We start from the raw sequence: 14019 nt of genomic DNA, 5'->3' as shown, positions 1-14019 counted from the left end.
AGCAGTAACAGAGCTAGTGTTTTCAGTTTAGTACTACTAAAACCCAGGCATGCCTGTGAGCCAAGAGGAGCTAAAAATGAGGGACGTTTTGCTGTTATCATTGACAGCTGCTGCTGCCCAGAGGACAGCCTGATGATACTTGAGGAACAGCCCATACCTAGAGGTGTCAGGCAGAGAATGCACTTCTTAGCTGAACAGTGTGTATGAACAATGATGTAAATAATGATTATTTGCTTTAGTCAGTTCCTGAACTATAGAAATGTAAAAGCACAATCCCTGAAGTCTCAAGCAAGGTTCATGCTCCAGACAATGACTTTCACTGGGGTGCTGGGGGAACCAGATAATGTGGAAAGTGACTGCTCTAGAGGCTTAGCACAGCACCACCTGACAAAGCACCCAGAGAACAAACAGCAAAACTGTGAATCATTCATTTTGGAGGAGGACAGGAGAGCCAATGGCATGGCACAGAGCAGGTAGGTGTGTCACCCTCTGTGCTCCACAGGCCTGGTTGCAAAAGCCAGAGGACAGGCTGTCCTCTTGGAGATCACCCCAGAGTCGTGGCACATCTCAATCGCTTAGCATCTTGTTTGCCTGCACCCTTTGTCTCCATTCCTTGTGTGTCTCCAGTCTGCCTTGCCTTTACTCTTTGTATTTCTTCAGCAGCTATGACCAGCCTGAAGGAAATCTGTCGTGGCCTTCCTCTAAACCCTTTGCCTGAAAACAGAGGTCGGAGGAAAGGAATCCCCCATGCACCTGTGAGAACCCCTAATCTCACTGCTCAGGAGAAAAAGGTAACGTGGGGTTTCACAAGGCCTCACTTATCTTCCTTTCAGATAAATGCAGCTTGGAGAAGCAGACCTGATCGCCTCAAATGCTCTTCTGAGTGCCAGCAGATATATTTCTTTGGTGTTATATTTTCAGTAATGGTTAGTGAGACAAAATACTGGAAGTTTTCTGTGTGCTTGCTTTCTCTTTCTCCCCAAGTTGATTGATATGAGGGAAATTTGCCACACAACAGCTTTGTGCATGACTTTAAATGGCTAAACAAGAGGCCTTAGACTTCAATGCTGTCAATCCAGCATTGTTCCTTGGAGATGAAATTATGAATGCTGCGGCAAAAACACTGCATACGTATGGGAGTGAATACTAACCCCTCAAATACAGTTAACATGAAATGTGGCAACATCGTGGTATAAGCTATGTATCTGTATGTTTGCGTAGGGATCCAAAGATAAATTAGTTTAACCAGCAGTCTGAAGCATCCTGGCATTTAGACAAGCTTGTAAGGGATTTAGTTAATTATTTGTCTTTAGTTGTGTAATTCTTTTTCGGCCCCTTTTTGTTTAAATAGTCTGTTTACACTCTAAAGTAATCGTTGAATTATTTCATGTTAGAGACAATAATATATATATTTATATAAAACAGCAGCAGAAATTAATGTTCAAGGGGTGGACATCCTTAGGAATTTTGTGCAGGACGGGATAATGTTGGTTTCTTAGTTTGAAAGCCTTTGCTTCATCACATATAACTCTTACAATGTGACTTTCTGGTCAGATTGCAGAAGTTCATTCCCCACTAGCAAGTTACATGCAACTTCCTTGCCCTCGTGGGAGTTCCTCACTGGCATCAGCATGGAAATTTTTTCAAAGTCCACTTCCACAAGCAGAGGAGAGCCCAACCAAGGGGTAGAAGGAGGAACAGCTGTGAGATATCCAAAGAGGATTTACTTCAATGTCAGGAGCATTCATGGCAGATGCATCCTTTCTGTGCCTGGGACAGCTCAGACAGATGGAAGTGTGGCTACTGAGTGTGCAGAAGGAAGCTGTGGTGATAGCTGTGGAGATAAAGGAGCAGGGAGTGAGCTTCACTGCATGGTAGAACATTGGCAACTATCTCCACTTTATTCCTTTCCCCAGGAAATTTTGCTTTATCATGAGAAGTCCACGTTGCAGGAGAGAAGACGATATCTCACAAAACAATGCCAAACCTTACTCTTTACCTGGAGAAAGATTGGTAATGACAAAGCCCGCACTCCCTATACAGAAACTGGAATTGTTTCCTGCCTACTTTAAGTGTTCAAGGAGACAGCAGTAGACTGCTTTTCTGGTCCGTCTACTGTCTAACATCCTACCCTCATCTCTCCTTCTTATCTACCACATGTGATAAAAGGTCATGCTGACTGGGTCTTTTATTAGCCTGTTAAAAATTTAAAAGCTTCCTTTCTGATTTATTTTACTCTTAATCCTCCACCTTAAACTCTTAACAGGGTTAGAGGCTCAGATGGTATTTATTTTATATCTGAAAGGCCGAATCTCTTTTTTAAGAGGTGTTTCACGCTGGGAAAAGGTTGTCTGTCTACAAGGTGGTTCTTAAGTCTTGAGACAGGCTTCCAGATTTTGCTGGCAGTGTGTAATGCTGAGCATATTGTGAGGCTTGTCATTATGTACGACATCGCCTTCATTTTCTAATTGAAGTGTTCATGGGAAGCTTTGACAGTAGTGAAGTTAATAATGCTCTGCTAATTTTCTCACAGTAAGGACCTGTCCCTCTCTTCATATGCTTTCACTCTGACGTTTCGCTTTTTTACAATAATAATCTGTATTAGTGCCATTTAAAAAAAATTTTTGAGGCTTCCTTTTGTGGCTATAACAGAAATCCTATAGGCAAGATTTATAAAGTTCTACATGTTTGGGGGCTTGCTGAAAGATATACAATTCCTCCTATCATATCAACTTTAATCTCTTTGGATAAATCAAGCTATTTCTCAGAACTGATTTTTGTTTATATGTTTCCTGAGTCCTCTTCCTTCTGCATTCTTTGCCTGAGGCCTGTAACATCCACATCCTCTCTCTTTCCCTCCGCAGAAGGAAACTCTGGTTTTCTGTTTCTCAGAGTCTGTATCATCGTGTAAATATGCTGCAAAGCAGATATCCCTAAAATCTTATGTGTATTGTTTTGCAGTGTCCTTTGCAAAACAAGGACATTGCATGCTTGATACTCACTGATGTTCCAGTAAAGTCAGTGCCATTTGGGAAAAATGTATATTTTTTGGTGTTGCTTAGAATCAGAAAAAAATAACACGTCTTCATCCATGTAGCAGTTCTCCTAACTTTGAGCCAAATCACATTACAGTTTCTTTCTACCCAGCATGATCACCTGCTAGCTGACTGTATTATCACCTGTGTTTCTGTCACAGGGCCCTGAGGGAATTAATGAGCTGTGATGGCTCTGACCAGCCTCACCTGAGAGCTCCACACACACACACACACACTGTCCATAGGCTTAGGGGCTCCATTTAAGCTTAATCCTGCTTACATTGGAGATTTGGCATATGTTAGAGCTCTGTCATGAGGGGTGTGCCTGTGCCTAGCCAGGGGCCTGACTTGTCTGGACCCCAGCCTGTAGGATGACTTGACCTTGAGCCTGCATTGTCATTATGGACCTGCCTGGAAATATCTGAGCCATACCTCATTCTAGTAACTGTCACCTGGTCCTGACCTGCATTCCTGGTTTCACTGAGACCTGCACATTACCATGACCTTGCCTGATGACCTAGACTCCTGGCTGAACCTGGCTGCTGTCCCTGGGCTGCCCTGCTCGCCTCCCTTAGGCATTATGGGCCTGCGCCATGGTGGGTGAGGTGCCTGTCCTGTTGACTGTTTTACTCTTCTTGTCTCCCTGTCTCTTAGGGAGCAGCTGGTCTTTGGGCTTTGTGACATCCTGGTATAAAAAGCTGAAAACCAGAGCCTGTGAAGTTGCACAGCACCTGAAGTTCCTGTTCAATTTTCTGGAGAAGATGCAAGACACTTGTCCTTAATGGCTGATTTACATGTCTAGAAATTAGGCTGCTTTTGGATGTTTGTATATGGATTGGAAAGGCTAGCCTGTTGTCTTCTGTTTTGGAAAGTCTGGATGATAGAAATCTTGGCGTACTTTCCCAGCCAATGGGACATTTATAGCAACTGCTACTCAGAAATTGCCATGTTTACTTCCTAACAGCTGATCTGAGCTGAGGCCTATGAGTGAGAATACATGCAATCACAGTCTTGCTTTTACAGTTTTTTAGTAATAATACCACAAATTATTTTGGACCTGGATGTCATCACACAGAAGACTGGGAGACAAGCAACATCTCCAATGGGAAAGAGCAGAACTAAGAATGTTTCTCATTTCTTCTCTTCATGCTTCCCTTTCTCCTCAGTAAATGGGGCAAGTGCAAATCTTAGTGTTTGTGTGTCTCACGATCCTTAAATTGGAAGTTCTGATCAAGATGTTAGAAAAGGAGACTGAATGCCATTCTCAGAGAGGCACTGGCTCTTCAACAAACACCAATGAACCAACAAGCTGGTATACTTCTGTTCTCGAGAGAATCCCACAGCAAAAATGCTTACAGTTGATCAACTGGAGCAGGATTTTATGGGCTCCTTTGGTATTAATTGATATTGAAAGCTGCTGAATCTTGACTACATGGCAGCAAGATCTTGATTTGCTGTGTAAATGCCAATGAGAACCAAAAAAACGACCCTCTACTAGTGACTAGAGCTTCTGAACAAAAAATAATGTTAGCTCTGCCTGGCAGATCTAAGAGCAAGATTCTCCATAGAATGTCTGCATTGCACTGAGCTGAACTGAAACAGTAGCTCAAAAAGTTCCCAGTAGGTTTTTAAAAGCAACATATCAGTTTCAGAAGTATAAGTGATGTTGTTTTTTATTTTTCAGATATAAGTGATCTCAAACACTTTTCAGAGGTGCTGAGCGGATAAGTGCAGCTCATGCCGCTGTCTGAGGAAACTATGAACAGGAACACCTAAATATCAAATGCCCACTGTCTAATATCAGAGCAGAAAGTGTCAGTTATGGGTAAAATTAATCTTACTTAAAGGTCAAAATAGTATTTTTTATGGTGTTTCATTAAAACTTAAGGAATAATGGCCTTGTATTGACTTACCATGAAAGCCTGATGACCAATCTATTTAAATTTGTTCCTTAAATGCCTTTCTCAGGTTATCCAGTTTATGACTCAATCATGAATATGCAAAATTCTCCCTGATGCACATGGCAATTGCTTTTTCACGAAGCAGTCAGGCTCCATCTATGCAATTTTAAGGGACCCAGCACTGCTATTGACAGACTTCTTCAGAATTCGTTATTTAAATTCCTTGAATTTCAAGACTACGTTTCTTCATGGCTAATTTACAGCTATTTATTCTTCTCCCAGCATTTCCCTGAAGCTCCTTCCTGCTTTGACACTTATCCAGCAGTAAGACAGCAATCAAATGTCAGCTTTGTTCTGTTAAGCTAAACAAGCCACAGTCTTAGTCTTCTTTTATAAGATCAGCTCTCTATTGTCTGTGCAACCCAGGAGCCCTTCTCACCCTTCATGTAACATTGAAGTTCATGTTTCATTAATGTTTGCATCATCAAAATTCAGGCTGCTGCTAACATGGAACACTAACAGTACGGGGTCTCAGTCTAAGTGAATTTATTTGAAAATCCAAACAGATTTTGCCTTCTTGTATTTTTAGAGCAAAGAAAAATATTTGCCCATCAGTTTCATTATAATAAAAATAGTATATTGATCAAAGGCTAGGTGATCCTTGCCAGAATGGAAGTAAAACGCTTTTATCCTGATAGTTTTCTGTAGCAGAAAAATGCAGCAACTTTTTTTCTTTTTTTTCTTTTTTTTTTTTTTTTTCTTCATTTCACCATATTACTGTGTTCCTCCTGTGGAACTTGATTTTGTTGTTGCAAGGGGTACAGCTGATTTCATTTGCACTGTAGGAATTTCTTAGAGCTAGAGCCCCCTGTGATGGCTGCTTGCCTCTGAGCTACTGACTTTGAAAATCCCCTCGTATTTTGTCACGATGTGTATATAGCTGGGATTTTTGTATTTAATAGCCTGCTTTGGAAAAATGACTGCTCATCTAGCTGGAGAATAAGGCAATATATGAAGGTGGAATTCGTGTTTGCTTGTCGTAAGTGCGTTTTACCCCTTGTCATTCTCTGCGTAGAATAGCAAACCCCATTTGCAGGCTTAGTATCCCTGGTCTGAAAGCATCTGACACATGTTCCTGTTCAGAATCAAGTATACCAACAAGAACATCTTAGTGTGAGGTGTTTGTAGGTTTGAGGCATTGTACTTCATCTGCTCTAAGGTACATGAGACCAACACGCTCACATGATGAAGGGACTGGAGAACTCTAGTCAAAAGAGACGCAGTATAGTCATGTTAAATGAGGAGGATTGTCAATGAGCTGAGGAGGTGGCTTTGTAGAGCTTTTCAGATTTATATACCAACATGTTTTATCCTCCCAGAAGAATAAGGAGAGTAAAGATACCTAGGCTGCATGGCTCTGTGCACCTTTGTCCTAGATACCTATTTTCTCTACTGTGTGCAACCCCTTCACTTCTTCCAGTAAATACTTTCATAACTCTCTAATCTCCCAACAGAAGGTTTTACAAACATGAATTATCCTTGCTATAATCAGCAGTCTCAAAACTGGGCTTTCCTGGTTGTTTATTATACTGTTATCAGATCAGGAAGAAAATTTGATCCCTTCCTATCCTTTCCAAGACTCCTTAAAAATCATCCTAATGAAGATGTGAAACTCCATGTGAACTGTGATCTCTTCAGTTAAGAGTCATTTGGATAGCGTTTTCATTTACTGGGGAACTTGTAAGAGCTTCTAGCATCTTTGCATGAAATTGGCTTTTTAAAGATTACAAAGTCTTTATTCTCATTATGGTTTTAATCAAGTGGGACATGGAATACGGAGACATGACTTAACTAACAGACTGTTACTAAAGATGGTGATTTATTTATGATTTCTTTCATCCAAAAGGACACACTGTACTTTGCAAACTATGGGTAACGTCTTTGAAGGCCATGGGGACTATAAGCCACTTAGTATCATCTGCAGAATTTAATTCAATGCCTACTAATCACTTTAGCTAATTTAGAAGTGATACGTGTAGCTTCAATAAAATGATGCAAACCACCACCCTCTGCAATACGTTAGTATGCTAAATGTACTGAATCTTTAATAAAACTTTGGCCAAGAACATCTTCATCTGTTAAGTTTCATAATTCAAGGCAAAGGTTCCTTTCTTGAATAGGAAGTATAGTAAGGTCTTCAGTGCCTCTAAGAGTTCAGGATCTCAGGATAAGGATTTCTGGACAATGTTTTTCTTGGTAGATCAGTGCCCCCTAGCACTGTAGGAAGGGATTCATCTGTGTCAAGTGTCTGTAGGATTGAATGCTACTTATCAAATCTTTGAGGTCTTTCCATAAAGATTTGGGGGGGTGGGAGGGAAGGGAAAAGTTATATACGTACAGCAAATTAATTTACAAGGAAAGATGCAGATGGAAATACTTCAGTGGGAAAGCGGGAATGGAAGCTCCCCTGGTGTGAGGTTGGCCTTTTAAATTAAATCATCTCTGTGATAGCTGGGGCAGGTTTCCAGCTGATTAAAATTCAGGGCCACCCACTTACCTCCATTTCTCTTTTACCTCAATTATTATTATTATTTTTCCTGGCAGCTTGCTTTGCGTAATGCCTTGCGCTATTTCCCACCTGAAATACAAAAGAAGTTGGTGCTAGAATTTGCTGAAGAACTCAGGCTGTATGGCCATATCTACATGTACAGATTCTTTCCAGATATTGAGATGAGGTAAGAACTGAAGGGTTCACACTGCATTTGGCTACCATTTGCTTACCAGCTTTCACCTGTGGAACTGACTTTAAATAGTGACAGTACTGTAGATGGCACTGGGACCTGCTGTGAGAGGCTGGTTATTTTCCAGTCTTCCTGGGCTTAAAAGAGAAGCAGTACATTTTTTTATTTTTTTTTCCTTTCCTTGGAACCTGTATCTGACCCTGGTTTGTAATATGCTGTGCCTGTTGATCTTGGAGCATCACTTCATTATAGGGCTGATGGGGCTAATGTTTGTGAAGCAGAACAGTTTTGGAGAGGGCTGCCAGGGGCTAGCTGCTTTTTTTAGACTGATTGATTCCCTTTTGCATCCAGCAGGGGTCTGGTTAATGTCTGTACGTAAATCTGAATAAAGTAAGCTAGTAGAAAGCACTCTAATTTCCACAGACATACATATTTCTATGCTGTCCATACTAGGCTGGGGTCAGCTCTTGCAGAAATCGTCTGTGGGGACAACAACTGGAAGACAGTCTGAAAGGTATTGCAGAGCTGGACTGCATATTTCTCCTAACTAGTTAAGTGGGCATTTTTTCTTATATAGGATCTTAAATAACAAGGGCTGATGAGCCTGAAGACAATTTCTCCCATTGCTCTTTTCCTTTGTATTGCAGGACTGAGCTGCTTGGCCTGGCAATTGGGTTATAGAGGCCAGTGCAAGGGTGAACCAAAAAACTCATGTAGAAAAGCAGTGAGAGCTTGTGGCTACCATATTTATAAACAGTTGTGATTAACAGATTCAGCAAATAATAAGCTGAATGTAATTTATTTATTTATTTATTTATTTATTTGCTTATTTCTGATTAAAAGTTGAAACCTGGTTTGCCTGTTAAGGTACATGTCATATTAGATCTGCACTTTCTCCTTCATTTTTTTAATCCCTCCAGAGTAAAAACCTGTAACTCAAAGGAATGTATTGGCATGCAGGGATATTTCTGTGATATGTTTTTTTGTTGATGTTACCCTTATGAGTCCCTTGTGTGTCTCCTGAAGTCTGATGAATACCATTTCAGAGCATACCCCATCCAAAACTATCCTTGCAAGACCAAGTCAGCTGCTGCCATTATGCTGATGATCATGAATAATTTGGATCCCTCAGTGGCTCAGGTAAGCTATGGTGATAATAAAGGAAACTGGATTCATAGAACAGAAACAAAAAAAGTCACGTAATAATTGGAGAATTTAAGCATATAGGTGAAATTAATCCTTGTGCAAATGATGCTCCTTCAGTGGATTTAATAGGATTTCAGTTTTTCAGAAGCCTTTTGCTGATTCAGTGCCCCCCAGGTACATGACAGTCCTTGTACCTGTGGTGCTGGCTGCTGTGTTAGCTAAGCAGGCCAATTTTAGTAGTACTAAGGCAGTCCCTTTACAGAGTGATGTGCTGGAATGATCGTTTCTGTGGGGCTAACTTTGCATGATTCTACCTTTTTTTTTTTTTTTTTTTTTTTTTGTTTTTTTTTGTGGTGGTGGTGGTTTTGGTACCCTGGGATTTGGGTCTTATTTGTTAAGTTCTTTAGTTTTGCACTGTGTGTAATTCTTCATTCTCCACGGGGGGGTCCTAATTTAGACCTATGAGGACTCCTGCAGCACTAACAAGGCTCACTCCAGCTCCCACTATATACAGGAGCTTGGTTGCTGTCTGTGAAATAGGCAGAGTTCAGCCTTAGTACACTGCTTCTACAACATATGTTGAAAAATTAGTGTTGATACTTCCTGTAGCTTGGACAACTCAGCCCCCAAGGACAGATTTACTAGAGGGTTACAGGACTAAGTCCCTCCTTACAAGCACTATCCAGGTAATGCATCTGTTCTACAAATGGCAGGGGAGAGGCCATTCAGCAATATCCTGCTTGTCTTAGACTCTTCCAGCTGTAAAAGCTAGTGGCAACCCAACTGTAAGCTCACTCAGGCTCAGTTTAAGGGATTTTACTGGCATGTATATTTGTTAAAGAACCTGCAGTCCAGGAATTACTTTCTAGCATTCTGTAACACCAAAATGTCATTGTAACAATAACAAATGCTTACTTTGAAAAAAAATTTTAATGATTTTTTTTTTGCTTAGCCTATAACTTTCTGGATGGTATTCTCTGTTTTTAATAGTGTCAGTGCAATAAGCTATAGAAAGAATTTATTACTGAGATTAAGAAAAAAAAAATACCTTGGAGATACTGTGAAACATTTCAGAAAAGTAATTTTGTTATTATTGTTAAATTGTCTTTCTCAGTTTCCCCAGGAGCTTGTCACTTATGGAGGAAATGGGCAGGTCTTCAGCAACTGGGCACAGGTAGGACACTGCTGGCTTTGCAGCTTCTTTCATTAAACTCATTTCACTGTCCCCGAGGCACATTCTGCTTAGGCAGAGTTTGTGATAATTCTTGGCAGTCATTGTCTCACAATACTCCAAAACATCCTGTCTGGATAGAGGAATGCCCAGTTATGAACTGCATAGATGGGGAGAGCTTTATTTAGTAAGGAGAGTACAGACAGCCCAATAAAAATACTGTATTTTAAACATATTAAGCTGTGTAAGATGATGTAAAAGTACTTTGTCTTTCTCTGATGCATGTGCATGTGCCTGTACTTTGCACAGATAGTTTTAGAGGCAAAATAAATTATAGGAAAAAACATATAACTTCTGCTTGCTTTTGCACAATGTATAGTGGAATAATAATAATTTTTAAAAATGGCTTTTAGGAAGTGTAATCCTTAGTCTTTTTCCAATAAAATCAGATGAGCTGAAAATATTTACATGCTAGCTGGTCAGGTCATAGTGCACTTTATTTTCAGGCCTAACTCTGAACTTCTGATAGTAATGGCAGGTGGATAAAGTCCTGCCTGAAATCTGAACTGGCATGTTTAAGGTATAATTGTCTATCCAAAAGTGGCACTAAATACACTTGCTTTAATCCAAATACTGCAAAATGCACATGAAAAACATTTTGAGATATTTGTGGCTTTACCTGAATCTGGATTCATGTTTATTAAAAATTCCAGGCAAAACTAACCCGTAAATGAAGTACCTCATTATGGAAAAAAGAAATGGATTCCTCACTGTAGCACAGGACTGAGAGACCTGGTCTTTCTTCTTTGTGATTTTTCATCTGTAGCTAAGAAAAAAAAACATGCTTCAGTTTCCAGATCTGGTAAATGGGAGTTTAATGGAAGTCTTAGGTAGCTGTTGCGATAAAACAATCACCTGTACCTTTTTACAATAAAGGTACTATGGCAATGCACACCATTTCTTTATTCTGCATTAATTCATAAATGTCAGTTATGCCAGTCAACACACTGCATGAAAGTGTTTACAGCATTTCTCATGTGTCCAGTGCCAGCAGTTCATATAGTGGCATTGCCTTGGCTGACATCTCTAAGGCGGATGTTGGGCTGCAAGGTGAAGTAGAAGCTCTGCCATCTGCCAAAGTCAGAAATATTTTCTCTTCTCTTGTTCTCATCCAAGTTCGAGCCACAACCTGCAGTTGTTTCACAGCAGAGCAAACAAAACCTTTCTGTTTTTGCTTGTTTAGAGTAGTAATCACATGAATGATTCAGTTATGATGGAACATTTTGTTCTCTGAGGCTTGAAAACAACATCCTTTTTGAAAATCTGTCATTGCAAAATTCCAAGGGAAAAGGCTGCGTTTGGTTTATATCATCCACACAGGCTGGTGCTTTCTTTTGAATGACTTTTAAAGAGAAAATCATGACCAGAGGTAAATTTCTCCTTACTAACTTGTCTACAAGCTTGCAGGCTAGGAAATACAGATTCCATCTTCCTTTTCCTTCCTACTTATTAGTTGGATCTTTCAATCAATGCAGAAAGATCTAAGTATCTTACAGCTTCTGGTTTTGTTACAAGTTTTTTTCCCAGCCTGCTAAAGTTTTCACAGCTAGTTACCTGTTCTGTACTGGAACAAGTTCAAAACTTTTCATGAAACAAACAAAATGAAAAGCAAACCACCACCAACAACAGAAGTAATTATTTCCTGACCAACTTCATTTGCTAAACCCAGCTTAGAAATTATCTGGGTTAGAAGGGACTAGCTTCAGATCTGTACCACTATATATGGGTGAAGGGCAGCCAGAGAAGTTAAATGTGTTAACAGCAGTTAACAGCTGCTCTTCTTGGACCTGATTGTCTCATGCTACAATTCCCATGGAATATAATGGGCTTTGTAGTAGATGATGATGGATGTGAGTTAAATTTATAAAAGTTTAGATGATCAAGCCTACTTTTTGGCACAGATCAAGAGTAACTATTGAATTATACTGTTTGATTTCAGATGCATTTATTTACAGATTCCAGGGTGACTCAAGGGCTCTCTTCGTTGTCCATAGTGAAAGCTTTTTTTTTTTTTTTTTTTTTTTTTTTTGAGAAATTATTTCATTAAATGCATACTGTAATGATGATCTCTTGAAAAGATGACAAGCAGCAGAAGATGTTGAATTAACCATATCAGGTTAGGATCAACATTAAACATGGGTGTTTTGATCTCTTTTATAGTGAAAATTTCACAGCTTGCTTTTGGAAAGATTGCCAGAAAATTGCTAGGTCCAAATGGTTAACCTCAAGATAAAATTAGAATGACTTTAAAAATGATGCACTGAAAAGCTAGCAAAGCATTTCTGGGGTTTGTACTGGAGAAATTACTCTGGAACTTATTCAGGCCTTTGCTAGTTGATTTATGTTTCCTGCTGAGTGATGTCTCTTAATAGACTTTATTAAAAGCAAGAATGTGTTGAGAGCTCTGGCTGTTATTCTGTATGTGAATACACCTCATTATCTCTGTAGCTGCCTTAATACTCAGTTTAGCAGCTTCATGAAGAAACATAATGCAAGATAGAAACGGATTCCCTCACCTTCCTTGCTTTCCCTTTCAGTTCTGGTTGGTAATGCAGTATTTGTCAGAGATGACTGAAGAGCAAACATTAGTAATGTACAGTGGACATCCTCTGGGACTCTTTCCCAGCCATCGATATGCTCCTCGGTTAATCATTACTAATGGCATGGTAGGTGTTAACATCTTGTTTTCTTTCTTTTTCTTTTTTTTTTTTTTTTTCATCCTCTTTGGTTTATTTTTCATGTCTCTGCTGAATTAAACATTGTTCATGCTACCTGAACTTACAATATAGCACACCAAAAATCTGGGGTGTAAATTCTGCAGCATTTATTCCTGTACAGTCACTCTCAACTGAAGTGGGCTGATCTGCAGTGCTGGATGGAACAATTCTTGCCTTGTCAGAGGATTTATGTTCTGACTCAGCCTGAGCTATACATATTCTTGACCAAAACAATTAATCTAGGCTCATTTTGGAAGACATGAAAGCTCTCAACAGTCAAACAGATGACCTGCATCAAATGCTCAGATACCTGGACTGTTTTGCTCAGAAGGCAAGCTAGACAAATGGGCCTGCTGGTCCATTGCCTGTCCTCTTGAGCTATTTAGTATTCATCTCTCTGTAGGCTAGTTCTGTGGCTAGACAACTGTTCTTTAAGACTTGTATAACAGTCATGCTGATGGAAAGACCAGACATCTTTTTTTGTATTATACTAGAATGCACGGAATAAAACCCCTGAGTTACTATTCCTGTTTTTCATCATTTTTTGCGTGTGTTTGACCACAGAAAATTCAGGTGGTGAAAAAGATCCACTTAAATCTTTAATTTGCTTATCTGGATTTTCCTTTTGATTGTTTTCCTAGGTTATTCCCAACTATTCTACCAGAGATGAATATGAGAAGATGTTTGCTTTGGGTGTAACAATGTAAGAAGATACTATTAAAATATATAAAATATTTATCTAAAATTTAACTCAGATATTGAGCAGTGGCTGGACGATGTAGAGAACCTGTACGATGGAGAGAACCAATTACAGCTATGAGAGAGCTGGGTGTGTACAGACCAGAATGCTGGAGGAAAGGAAAGGAAAGGGCATGAACAGAGTATGTTCACTGCTGCTTTCTCAGGGACTTTGTAGGAATGTGGATGATGATTTTGGGGTTACAACTTCAAAAACAATTGTGACTTAAAAGTGGGAGTGCCACTAAAATCCAGTGGTATATGCCTAAATGGGAAAAGGAGTCTTTTGTGTCCTAGTTGCTATACTAAAAGACAAAATTTATACTCAGTTCTCTTGATCTACACATTTTGGAACTCAGTAATTTAAAGAGTTAAATGATCTTCTGAAAGCCTGTCAGTGCATTGCAAATGAAGGTCAGTTAAGTTGGGAATTTAATAACGCCACATCGGGAGATTTACTTCATTCTCTTTCTTTCTCTTTCTTTCTCTTTCTTTCTCTTTCTTTCTCTT

General features: G+C 39.6%; 1 protein-coding gene across 2 annotated transcripts in view; it reads left to right on the top strand.

The window, feature by feature from the left end:
- Positions 1-665: 665 nt before the first annotated feature.
- UROC1 (urocanate hydratase 1) overlaps positions 666-14019 on the top strand; it is a 38142-nt gene continuing 24788 nt past the window's right edge. Inside the window, exons 1-6 of one of the 2 annotated variants that reach the window (XM_035337372.1) lie at positions 666-791; positions 7541-7671; positions 8724-8817; positions 9938-9997; positions 12592-12720; positions 13413-13474. In XM_035337372.1, the coding sequence (XP_035193263.1) occupies positions 666-791; positions 7541-7671; positions 8724-8817; positions 9938-9997; positions 12592-12720; positions 13413-13474 (602 nt within the window). Of the gene's footprint in view, positions 792-7540; positions 7672-8093; positions 8192-8723; positions 8818-9937; positions 9998-12591; positions 12721-13412; positions 13475-14019 lie in introns of those variants that run through there. The other variant, XM_035337373.1, reaches the window with a different exon arrangement.

Source organism: Oxyura jamaicensis, chromosome 12 (assembly GCF_011077185.1).
Source record: "Oxyura jamaicensis isolate SHBP4307 breed ruddy duck chromosome 12, BPBGC_Ojam_1.0, whole genome shotgun sequence".
Lineage (NCBI taxonomy): Eukaryota > Metazoa > Chordata > Aves > Anseriformes > Anatidae > Oxyura > Oxyura jamaicensis.
The sequence above is the reverse complement of the archived record's forward strand: the minus strand, read 5'-3'. Positions and strand labels throughout refer to the sequence as shown.